This window comes from Scyliorhinus torazame, chromosome 10, assembly GCF_047496885.1.
Source record: "Scyliorhinus torazame isolate Kashiwa2021f chromosome 10, sScyTor2.1, whole genome shotgun sequence".
In the NCBI taxonomy this organism is placed as follows: Eukaryota; Metazoa; Chordata; class Chondrichthyes; order Carcharhiniformes; family Scyliorhinidae; genus Scyliorhinus; species Scyliorhinus torazame.
Window position 1 is genome coordinate 57,840,927 of NC_092716.1, and position 12,618 is coordinate 57,853,544.

Genomic DNA, 12,618 nt, shown 5'->3' on the forward strand with positions numbered 1-12,618 from the left:
GCTGTTCTTCTTGGTCTAGTTGATTCAATGATCTGTGGACACCCTCAAAGCAGTGTGGGTGACAGTGATTAGATTCTGTGTTTTGAAGAACCCAGTAACCCACAAAACTGTTGAATCGTTCTCACTGTTGTCTTACTACATTGCCAAAGGTGATGCATTGGTCCGCTCTCCAGTACAGGGTGTCAGTGGCCTGATCAATGTTTGCTTCTTAACGCACACTGGTAAATCCTCTGTGGCTGCTTGCAGTGATCCAGTGCCATAGAAACTGAAGGATGATGGTCACCTTCATAACCACTGAGAATTCAAGTCAGGTGATTAACCATGGCTTGAGGTCTTACTGCAGCAGAGGTAGCTGCTCTGTTGTTCCACGGCTGGAATACACAGCTCACCGGAAGCTCAAAAGACCTTTGCTGCCTGTGCATTCCATAGGGGTATGTGGGGAGGTGGGGGGAGTGGGGAATGGGCAGGGGGGGGGGGGATGTAGCTGGGAGGCACTGTGGGGGAGGTGGGAGGAAGGATTACCTGATGTGCTGCATCTTCCAGATAGACTGACTGTCTCTCCTTTGCTCTAATCTGTGCTGGTTGTCCTCCTTCATGATAATTGTCTGCAATTGTATGCCTATAACAATGTTGTACCTTCAGTTGCAAGGTAGCATGGTGGCTATGTTACTGGAACAGGCGTCCACGTAAACAAGCCTGCAACGTGAGCTCAAATCCCACTACAGAAATTGTTGAATTAAATCTGAAATAAAAAGCTAGTACCAAAAATGGTAACCACGAGATTGCTGTAAAAACCCACCTGGTTCATTACTTTCCTGCAGTGAAAGGAATCTACCAGTCCTGGTACCAGGCGGATTTTCACTACAAGCAGATGTTTTTGGTGACACACTTATTTCTGCAAGGTTCCAAATATCCAAAGGGTGATATTATAAATACAGAACTGCAAGCTAAGTCTTTACTGGTGGAAGTCATAGTTCCATATTTCTAAATGCAAATTAATCAACGGCAAACTAGCAAAGAAATGATTAGGTGTCAGCCTTGGCTCAACGGGAGTATTTTCACTTGTGGGTCAGACGTTTCTGAGTTCAAGTGGTACTGGAGGGGAGTGCACGCTGCAGTACTGAGGGGGTACTACACTGTCAGAGGTCTTTCAGCTGAGATCTTGAACTGATCCAGGCCACCTCTGTCCCTCAGGTGAATGTAACAGCTCCCACACTTTCAAGGGCGAGAAAAGGGGTTCTGCCCAATATATATCCTTCAACTAACATAAGTAAAACAGATTAACTGTTCATTATTTCATTGTGTTTTGGGATCTTGCTGTGCAGGATTTGTAATTTAGACCTGTGGCTACACTTCGGAGATACTTCGTTAGCTAGGGCAGTGGCCTGGAAAGCCCTGAATTTGTTAAAAGTTGTGATTGAACACCAAGCCCTTCTTTGTTATGCAACCCGGCAGGAATCTGGTCAGACACACCTTGGGAACTGCGGACATAATGACACACAATGAGATATCCTGCTGGCTATTATCGAAATATAAGGCGGCGCCGTCAGACTCGTAAGAACTCGTTTGAAAACCGTTTGTTCGTCCCGGGGATGAACGGAATCTGTGAAAAGGTAATCCGTTAACTGTCTATTTTGTTTTCCACTGATGCCGCCTGACCTGCTGGGTATTACCAGGATTTCCCATTTTTTAATGTCAAATCCCCAGCACACCCGGTGTAATGGGGTTTGACTTGCACTTCAGCACACTGCACATCCCACTGACTGCCCACATGGTGGCAATGGAGCTCCACTTACCGGAGGTATGCTGTCCGATCATGGCTGCGTTGCCCGGGGGCGGGGAGACAGAGGTCGAGGCCGGGGTGGATGAGGAGACGGCCTCGCTGCCGGAGCCCGCTTCTGCCACTCGCCGCTTGTCAGGGCCCGGCGCTGGGGTGGATCGCACGCTGCCCCGGCGGGGTCCGTTGCTCTGAATGTGGGAGACGGCTTCGGAAGCTTGCATCTCCGGGCTGTAGCGGGCTGTGACCCGTAAGGTGGCCTGGGCTTTGTGTTCCTGAGTTTGGTCGTCAATAAAGTCGGTGACTCGACATTCGTAGACACCCTCGTCCTGCTTCTTCACGCCAGAGAGCCGCAGCTTGTGCGAAATGTCATTGCCCATCACCCGGACAGTCTGCAGAGGCACAGAAAAGGGGCTGAGAACACAGAGCTATGAGCAGACGAAATAAACTATAAATCAAATAACAGTCAACATGCAACAAAAAAAAATTCAAAGTAAATCGACAAAGCCGCGGTGCCAACACTATTGTGGAAAATTAACGTGGGCGGGATTTTTCATTCGGACACAGATGTAATAGTGCAATTTAACAATCGTGCAATATATCGGCCAAATGATGACGTGGTTTAACTTGTACCAAACGCCTAACTAATTAAGGGAAATGGTAAAAATTGCAGCCGAAGAAATATAAAAAGTCAGATAAAAGCTTCCTCTCTTTGTCCTCTATATTGTTAGCGGGGTATTTCTAGAGGAATTCTGTGCGGACACTAACCCAGCGTTACAGATTTCAATGAGGAGAAAGTGCAAGGACGCAGATGGGCCACTCCAGTTTCGTGTCCCCCGCCTTGTTTTCAGGGTAATTATTGCTTCACATTCAAATGATTGTTTATAGGGCCATGTTTCCTAACAACATGTAGTGAAAAATAGCACTTACGCTTATTTTGGTAGCATCCTTCTTTAATGGTACCTGGAACAATTAAAGACATTGGATCAAATTCTCCAGGCAAAGGCACCAAAGCTGAAAGTCAAATCTTTCTGACTGATGTAAGCAGAAGGAAAAGGTTATCAGAAACAAGAGTGGAATGTCATTTCTTGATCTTGGGTTTTTTATGGTGTCGATTGCTCTGGGCAATAAATTATGCATTTAACTAGTGCTCCGGTTCTAGCCCAGGTTTTTTTATATACCACAAATGGAGTGAGATTGATGTAACGTCAGCAATTATAATATAATTAACACACCCGATTGCCAGCACATTGGGGATATTATTAATCCGTTTTCAAATGATCGACTGACGCCATCAACTAGATTACATGTAACAATGTATTGTTACCACTGGCAGTGTATGGTTGATGCATTACAGTGTCACGGACAACGTTACCGTCCACCATGTCCCCAGCTTGAGGATGATTAATACCGGACCAGAGGGGCCTGATACTTGGACATGTGGCAGCTTTCCTATCGAGGGGAAATAACGGAGAGATGAAACTGAAGCTGCCGTGTTTCAGAAAGTCTTGCCTCTCACTAGAACACCTCTGTCCCCAAACATCCCTCACGCTTGGTCCCCGCAGTTCTGTCCAAAGGACGATTCTCCAGTCTACATATATTTTTGCTCCTGGTATCGTGTACGGGGCACTCTTGCATATGGAAGCGGAGTTGTCCTCAGGACCCTTCCAGGATGGCTACGTCCTCTAGGATTAGGGCTGGAATCAAAGCCAAGATTTCCATTCAGATACTATACCAATGTAGTTCTGGTACTTGCCAGGGATATCTTGTTCCCCCAGCTCTCCCATAACTTCAATTTCCAGATTATTTATCCTCATGTCCTTCCCACACTGTCAATCTCGGGGCACTGGCAGTCTACCCACAGCTTTTCCTCGATCCCCTCAGTCCATCCCAAGGAATTGCGCGGAATGTAGCAGAGGCTTTCCCCCCGGGTTATTCCTCCTTTGCTTTCTCACCCACGGTCTACATTTGACCGCCTCAGGAATACGCATCAACCAGTCAGTCCTGGTTCCATTGTAAGCCGACTGTGACAGTGGTAACTCTGAAATTGTGCCTGCACTGCGTTTGAAATCCTATCTCTTGCCCAATGATTGATTGAACCAAGAACATTCCCATCTATCTATCTCTATTTTCCACAAGAAACCCGAAACGGGATCCAAAAAAATCCTAAACTTGACCCCAATAAGTATTTACATTACCTCAGGCTTCTTACTGTGGAGCGGGGCTATGGCGTGCTGTCTTATATCACCTTGAAAGTTGAAACCTAGACTCATAATGGGCTTCATTACGGACTGCAGTTTGGTGTACTCGCTGGATTACTCGCTTACCCCTGACCTGTAGTTTACAAGGAGTTTTTGTTGTTGAAGAATAAATGCCTCTGCCATAAGCTTGCCGGAATCGTTTCTCTTTCCCGTCTCCATAACTTGGTCCTCATTCCCCCTCTTGGTAAATGACTTACGCCGCACAGACGGACACAAGAGGGTTTCCTGAGGGTTATCGCATTTTGCTCCAGCACTGACTCCCTTAACGCCCTGGGAGGCCCGCGCGCTCCAAGCTCCCCTCCTCGAGCGGGTTTTGTCTGGGTGCTTACCTTTGGCCTCCTCGCCTGGGCACCCAGGGTCAGCTCGTGTGCCAGTTCCTTGGCAGCTTCTTTCAGGTACCACCACTGGATCTCCAGCGAATACGAGGTGGTCCCGCTGGCTCGAAACGCGCAGGACATCTCAATGTCATCGCCTTCTTTCGCGGTCACATCCTGGGGGACTTCAAGAAATTTCGCTGATAGACAAAAGGGAATAATATAAGGCGTGGTTAACAGGTAAAACAAGTCTTTGGAGAACAGTTCCCCATCATGTCAGTGAAACGTTCAAATTAGGTGGGAAGCCTACATTGTTTAAGTTACTCTTATTATTTCTCTTCCCGTGTCAGTAATCATTGGGCTTTGCCTATACAACAGGTATGATAGTTAAACGCCTTGCATCCAACATTTCTTAGATATAACTTTTGCTACCGGTATTTAAAAACAATCGCAATATTATAACATTTTGGATGAGAAACATCCATGTTTCCCAGCTCCCAAAATGCAAGTTTAAGTGAAAATCAAATGTTTATAAATGAATAATGGATGGTCGAAATATTATAGCATAACCTCTGAGTTGATCTATAAACAGGACACACTGCAACTCTTAAAACCAGAGACTGATGAGTGAAGATCTGTTTAGAGTCTATCGTCAGCATTATCAGCGCCCAGTGCAGCGGGATTGAGATGAATAAATCTGTAATATATCCAGCCAACACTCGCCAGCCATTTCTACCCTTTAGTCGAACGTCTCCCGTACACTTTCTCTCTTATTTTTTTTGGCTCATTTGTTGGTTCCAGTATACTCAGCCTGATTAAAACCATTGATATTCATCCAGCTCTAACAATGATAAAGATGCTTGCCATCAGTTACAAAAACAGCACTCACCCTGAACACAGAGCAAAAGTGGCGCGTTCAGCATCAAGTAATAGAGGATGTTGGCGATCCCGCGATTTTCCATCTCATAGGGACTTTTAATGTACAGAACAAACGCCAGCGAAGTGTTAGATGTGAAGCCCTCTGCAACGCTGCAACCCCATCCCAGTTTACAGAGCCTCGCTTGCCAAGGTTACAGATGTGGATCGCCAGGCTCGCTCCTGCTGCCTTCAAGAGCAACTACGCGCGATCGACAACTTGATCGGACCTCTTCGATTTCCCCCTGGCGCTGGGAACGCAGCCGCTGGTATCTGAGCAAAGGCGTCCAGCCTCACAAACACGTCTTGCTTGAATTCATATTGGGAATAGGTGGGATCAGAAGCAGCCGTTACTTGCCCCGCCAGAAGGGGCTGGATGTGGCCGCAGGGAGGAGCTGGGGGCAGAGGAATGATTCCGAGCTGGACTGCTTAGCACCCATTCCCGTGCGGACCAAAAGTGTCTGCTCGCCAGCAAAGAGCTCACCCAGGCAGCAACCTGTCCTCCAGGGTCCTGCGCGTCTCACAGAATGGGGGTCTCGCCTTCTCTCGCTGACTCGCTCTCTCTCTCTCGCTGCTGCTGCGTGTGACTTGGTGGCATTTCGCGGCAGCAGAGGTGAAGAGGGCTGCCGGCGCTTCGGAGCAACAGCAGCAGGAATGAGCGCTTCCACACAGCACCAAGATCAAAGACGGACAGGAAAATCTCAGCCAACAGGCAGTCAGAGGAGAGAGAGTGTGGGGGGGGGGGGGGGGGGGGGGCAGAGACGGTTCTTACATCAACAGCCTCCGCAATCTGTCCGCACAATAAATACAACTGACGTGTCACGTAGTGGATGCAGCAGCAAAGCAGCCCAAAGGAGGCCGAATTGCCAATTATGTCTCTTGCGCCGTATGCGCCGAGCAGAGTAAATATCTCCCCAGTCAGGGGGTGCTCACACACTCACACATACATGCTCTTGCAAAACAAGGTGCATCCTGAATGGTGATGCATTAGGGGTCCTACACTTAGATAGCCCCTGGGGATGATAAGTAAGAGCCGTGCCTCTGCCTGGGTTGTTTTTTTAAAAGTTTAATCCGGAATGAGTTTAGCTGCGAGGATTTAGAGAGCGAATTTCAATCAGATTTGTGTTTTCCAGGGTGAAGTTCAGGGGCGTTCTGTTGGAAAATAGCACGCAGCACGAATTAGGGCATTCTCTCCAACCCACAAGACAATGTTTGTGGGAAGCTGCATTTTTTGAAAGTTGGTGACACATTCGGCAGCCTCGACTCTTTCCCAGTTAATGGACCCAGCGGTTAAAATGCTGCTTCCAGTCCAGGCTGTTCGCCCTGTTGTCTACGGACAAGGTGGGGAGATAATAAAGCGCATCATTCCGATACCATCATTTTCGTAACTTGAATTTTGGCTATTCGCCTTGCCCCTTCTGATTAGTTATTTATGGTCCAGACCAATAATTACACATCACACTACCCAAACTGTAACATTAACATCTAAACACGTCCCCGTCTCTTTAAGGTGCTTGATGCAAACTCTCTTGGAAAAGTCTCAGTAATGTACTGTGCGTCTCCACAACCCCCTCATTTCGTCCAGCCTTTATTTGCAAGGTCTCTTTCTCATTTCGCAGCTGCTTGTTTCAAAGGCCATAAGCCACAATAAGATCTGCCAACGAAAGCAGAATATCCGATTATTTTGGCGTGAGTCGGATATCTCCAGCTCAGGCTTGCCATGATTATTGAATCATTTCACAAATGTCACTCCCGCCATCGTACGGGAACGGCATTGAGAACTATAACATCAAGAGGCTGTTCAATTGAAAATAGCTCTTGTCCCACTTCACCTTGCTCCGAGATGGCACCAATGACCTTTATAAAGGGCGAGGATGACTTGCTGGCACTGGAGGTGGGTGGTTTCTGCGGTGTCCTGGTGGTGGGGCAGCTGGTGAGGCGGGTGGGTGGGACGTTTGGAATTCTGCGCGCTCTCAAGTGCTTCACTCCGTGATGTTGACACCTGTGCAATGCTTCTTCTCCAGTTTATACATTCCTGGGCAAACCATCCCCACTTGTCGGTGAGGATGTTGCATTTATTTAGGGAAGCTTTTAGAGTCCGTGTAACATTTCTTCAGCTCTCCTAGTCATTGCTCGGCATTGCGGAGCTCGGAGTAGAGCACTTGTTTCCGGAGTCGTGTGTCAGGCATGAGGAAATGTAAGTCAGCTGGTCGAGCATGACCAATGCCACAATACTGGGGATATTGGCCAAGGCCAGGATGTTCACAGTGTTACACCTATCCTGCCAGTGGATTTGCAAGATTTTACAGAGGTAACATTGGTGATAACTGTCCAAGGATTTGAGGTGTCCGCTGTCTATTTTCCGTGTTTCTGATGCATAAGGAGGCCGGTGACCATGGCTGTTCGATAGACCATGAGCTTGGTGCTGGATTTGAGGTTTCAGCCTTCAAAAATTCAGTTCCTCAGGTGAAGGCTGTGCTGGTGCATTGGAGTTGATGTTGGATTTCATCGTCGATGTCCGTTCGTGCTGAGAAAAGGCTCCCGAGGAATGAGAAATTGTTCACGTTGTCCAAGGGATCTCCATGGATCTTGATGTTTGGGGATGTGTTGGGTGGCAGGAGCAGGCTGGTAGAGAACCTTTGTTTTCTGGATCTTCAGTCTGAGGCCTATTCTCTCATATTCCTCGGTGAATGTGTCGACACTGGTTGGTAGCTCAGCCAATGAGTGTGCGTACACACAGATGTCATCTGCAAATTGCAGCTCAATGACAGAAGTTGGGGTGGTCTTGGTTCTGGTCCGGAAGCATCAGAGGTTGAACAGTTTCCGGCTTGTTCTGTAGGTTAGTTATACTCCAGCGATGAGCTTCATGGTGAAGGGATGGAGTGTTGCAGCGAGGAACATGGAGAAGAGCATTGGTGTAGTGATGCAGTTCTGCTTGTCCCCAGTTTGCATTCCTATTGAGTCTGCGCTGGATCCATTGGCGAGGATCACGACTTGCATGCCATGCTGGAGCAGGTGAAGAAAGGTGCCGAATGTCTGCAAACAGCCAAATTTGAGGAGGATGCTCCAGAATCCCTCACGTTTGACAGAGACGAAGGCCTTGTGAGATCAAAGAAGGCCACGTACAGAGGTTGATGCTGCTCCGTGTACTTTTCCGGGGTTTGTTGCATGCTGAAGATCGTGGGGTTGTGCAGAGATGGCAGTGGGTAGTGTGTTGCGGGATCGACAGCGCATGAATTGAGGACCATGCCTTGGACAAGACATGTCCAGTCGGGGAACACTTCAGCAGTCAAGGGCATTCAGCCTCTGATCTCCGGGTAAGCGTTCTCCAAGGCGGCCTTCAGGACCCGCGACAACGCAGAATCGCCGAGCAGAAACTTATAGCCAAGTTCCGCACACATGAGTGCGGCCTCAACCGGGACCTGGGATTCATGTCACATTATTCATCCCCCACCATCTGGCCTGCAAAATCCTACCAACTGTCCTGGCTTGAGACAATTCACACCTCTTTAACCTGGGGTTACCCCATCTCTGGATCTGTAAAGATTTAATCACCTGCTAATGCTCGCATTCCTAGCATTGTTTGGCATCTTTGAATTTGTCTATATATGTGTTTCTGGAACAGACCTCTTCATTCACCTGAGGAAGGAGCAGCGCTCCGAAAGCTAGTGACATCGAAACAAACCTGTTGGACTTTAACCTGGTGTTGTAAGACTTCGTACTGTGCTCACCCCAGTCCAACGCCGGCATCTCCACATCTTGGACAAGAATGTCCTTGAAGTGTACTCTCCAGTGGGTGTTGACTGTCTCTCTATCTTTGATGACCAATTCTCTGTTTTTGGCTCAGTGGTGTAGGTCACTGGGTACTCGGATTGAGTTGAAGAAGCCATGCAGATCATGGTTGCCGTGGCTGCGCATGTCCAGGGTGGCGGCCTGCAGCGGCCGCGCGGTACAGCATGGCGCCGGCCTGCCAACCCCCCCCCCCCCCCCTGTAACCGCCTCACCATCCCCGGACCAGCCCCACCAGTCTCCCCAGCCCCTGCCAAAGCCCCTGCTGCCAGCGGAATGGCTCCTCCCCCGACTGCCGCGGCGCTGGACACAGTCCGCAGCCGCCACGTGAGGTCTCGGAAAGCTGAGAGGACACGCGCCCCGCGCTGCCCGGGACTCAGCCCACTGGGGCCGGAACAGCGGGGGAGGTCCTCAGGTGACGGCCTGAAGCCATCCCGACGGCGTGCGGTGTACTCCTCGAGTACGCCATTTTTGAGGGGGCGGAGCATCGCAACAATGGCGCCACCACCGATTCCAGCGTAAAAGTGGATTTTCCGGCTGACCGCCGAATGCGAGTTCGGCGTTGGCGACCGGAGAATCCAGCCCCTTGTGTTTGCAGTCTTGAAGTTGCTGGATATACTGATCATTCTTGTCATACCAATCTTGGTGCTTTCTGGTTGAGAGACCGAGCATTTCCTCGCAGGTGCTGACTACGATGGCTTTTGAGACCCAGCGCTGTGGACATTCTGTGGCTCTGGCTAGTTGTTCGTTGTCAGGTTAGCTGTGAGGTGCTGGCTGAGTCGGTCTATCTTCTTGGGGTCTTTGAGTCCAGTGACATGGAATCTCCTGCGGCAGAGGGACAACGTTTGGTCGAGTTGGAGTAGAATGCCTCTTTTGTCTTGTCTCTTGTGTCTAGGGTCAGCGCATAGGCATTGGCGGCTGGGCTGTGCTGCTTCTGGGCCTGGGTGAACCATAGAATCATGAGGCACTCACTTACCCCACCAGGGAGATTCATTGAGATGTCCGAGAATTCGTTTTCTTTTACGGCAAAGGTCTTGGCCCAATGGCGGGGAAATCCAAGGCAACTGGAGACCGGGCTCTGCTGTCGGACTGGAACTAACACACGCTCGTCATCCACCAGCCTGCCTGTCAGCGGTGTCACTTTTGAATGACAATAATATCACACGGGTCACTGAGCTCTCCACAGGTTTGCTGAGTATTTCCAACATTTGCTGCTTTATTTCAGCTCCATCTCATTGGCATTTATCAGGCACAGAGTGGCAGGTTCTGGGTAACTGGAACCATGCTGCAAGTGGACTCTTATTTCAGTGTTAACCTGGGGTTCACTGCCATTTACCAGGTAGGTGCAGGAGGGAATCTGCAGCCAAACATTCCAAATTAAGCTGTTTTGCTTTTAAAAAAAAAAATTTCCTAGTAAAGCCCATGGCATTTTATATTTCTATGCGAGGGAGTATAATCTTTTGATAATCCCCCATGGGTTATGACTTCAGAGGACTTGATTTGAATTAATCTCAGAAGCTCAATGGGTTGATCGACACGCCGCTGTATTGCCATTTAAACTCACACGGACCAATCGGCGGAGCACGAATTCGATAATATAACATTACAACAGAAACTGCTGAATAACACTAAGCAGGGCACGCAGCATTCGTGGAGAGAGTGTGTGTGTGTGGGGTGTGGGGGTGGGGGGGGGGGGGGTGGCAGGGGGCTGCAGTGGGCAGGAGAACTGGAAAGTGATCGAGTTAATCCCGCCTTGATCCAGCTGAATCTTTCCAGCTTTGGTTTGGTCTCATGTTTCCAGCGTCTGCAGCCTTTTGCCTTTGGGGGTAAACTCGCCTTTTGGAGCCGCACCGTCTGGCCTAACATGGATTCACTAAGGAGTGGCTCCCACACCTCTGATATTATCATCCAGAACACACACACAGCAGGAATTGTACAAACTTCAGTAGGTAAACCTTTCCAAAGGGAGTTGTAAATGAATTCGGCAAAGTGCGGATGTGGACAAAAAGAAGTTTAAATTGGTAACCTCTTAACTCTGACCTTTTGAGAATGGTTCAGTTTAATGATTAATGTGAGCATCGTTTTATGTTCCCAGAGCTTTGAGGCAAGTGATGCATCTCGCAGAATTCCTTTCTCCAATGATTTGCTAAACACATATATAAATATCTTCCCAAATAACAGCGTTATGGCGCCAAGCCTGTGCTGTACAGCAGTGTGTGTGTGAGAGAGAGAGAGAGCCAGTGAGAAGAATGATCAACAGAGGGACAGCATCCACAGGCCGCAAACAGAAGAACGGGGTGCTGGAGCCGTTTGCTTTCCAAAGTTACACTTTATTTCTCTGCCGCCGGTTTTATTGTATGCACAGGCAATGGTCAACAGTTAGTACAGGTGTCAACTTGACTGAGGCGCTGCTCCTCTGGCGTGGAGTGGGGAGAGCTGAACCAAAATGAAGTGATGAAAACATTGACAGCTGTGATCACCAGGATCAGGCCGGTTACAATATTATTCAGCAGATGTACTCTGTAAACAAAGAGTGAAGAGCAAGGAATCAAATGCATCAAGGTCATGGCGGAAGACATGCTGACTTTGTTTTACACTTGGAGGTTGAATGAAAGGTCCTAAATCCCTTACGTTACCTGGAGTGAAGGAAGCACTGTAACCAGTTCCAGCATTTAAATATAATTAGCATTTATTGTTGACATATCTGGTGGTAGACCCAGTGGCAGAGTAAGTTGGGGGGTGGGGTGGCGCGGGTGTGTGGCAGGGGCATGATCCCCCACCCGACCATCCCTGCAATCAACTGATGGTTTGTCCATGAGGTTTTGGATGACTGTCTCCATTTTGCTACCAGGAACCTTTGTCACCAGGTGCAGCCATGTGCAATGAGCACTCTCAACCCAATCAGAGAAATATAGAAAATAGGAGCAGGAGGAGCCCATTCCACCCTTCGAGCCTGCTCCATCATTCATTATGATCATGGTTGATCATCCAACTCAATAGCCTAATCCCACTTTTCCCAATATCCTTTGACCCTCTTCGCCCTAAGTGCTAAATCTAACTGCTTCTAACATTTTGCCCTGAATTACTTCCTGTGGTGGAGAATTCCACATGCTCACCACTGTCTGGGTGAAGAAATGTCCCCTTATCTCTGTCGTAACTGATCTACCCCATATCCTCAGACTGGATTCTGGACATACCCACCATCGGGAACATCCTTCCTGCATCTACCCTGTTTAGTCCTGTTACCATTTTATAGATTTCTATGAGATTCCCGCTCATTCTTCTGAACTCCAGTGAATACAATCCTAATCTCTGTCAAGTTTGGATACACAACACAAACCTATACACAGTTTGGAAAAAAAAATCCCCATTAAATTAACAGCCTCACTGAGAGAGACTGTTAGAATAACGAGCTGAAAAGGTTCAATCTGCTGTGGAATGAAACTGGGTTTTTGGGGGATAGAGACATTGGTGGAGAGGAGTAGCTGAGGTTCATAACAGTGATTTTCTTAACTCATGTCACTGGGAAACATTTAGTACAGTTCAGGAGAAAGTGGCAGAA

The 12,618-nt window shown here is 48.4% G+C and overlaps 2 protein-coding genes across 4 annotated transcripts in view; both read right to left on the bottom strand.

Moving 5' to 3' along the window:
* vstm2b (V-set and transmembrane domain containing 2B) overlaps positions 1-5,994 on the bottom strand; it is a 186,995-nt gene extending 181,001 nt beyond the window's left edge. The window contains exons 1-4 of one of the 3 annotated variants that reach the window (XM_072518168.1): positions 5,242-5,992; positions 4,368-4,552; positions 2,708-2,740; positions 1,797-2,169 (exon numbers count right to left, since the gene is read on the bottom strand). In XM_072518168.1, coding sequence (XP_072374269.1) covers positions 1,797-2,169; positions 2,708-2,740; positions 4,368-4,552; positions 5,242-5,314 — 664 coding nt within the window. In that variant the 5' untranslated portion in view covers positions 5,315-5,992. Of the gene's footprint in view, positions 1-1,796; positions 2,170-2,707; positions 2,741-4,367; positions 4,553-5,241 lie in introns of all 3 variants that reach the window. The other 2 variants (XM_072518166.1, XM_072518167.1) reach the window with 2 other exon arrangements.
* Positions 5,995-11,405: 5,411 nt separating this feature from the next.
* The window catches only part of LOC140384820 (ninjurin-1-like), a 66,928-nt gene continuing 65,715 nt past the window's right edge, over positions 11,406-12,618 (bottom strand). Inside the window, exon 4 of the mRNA XM_072466791.1 lies at positions 11,406-11,576. Within this exon, the coding sequence (XP_072322892.1) occupies positions 11,429-11,576 (148 nt within the window). The 3' untranslated portion in view covers positions 11,406-11,428. The remainder of the gene's footprint in view (positions 11,577-12,618) is intronic.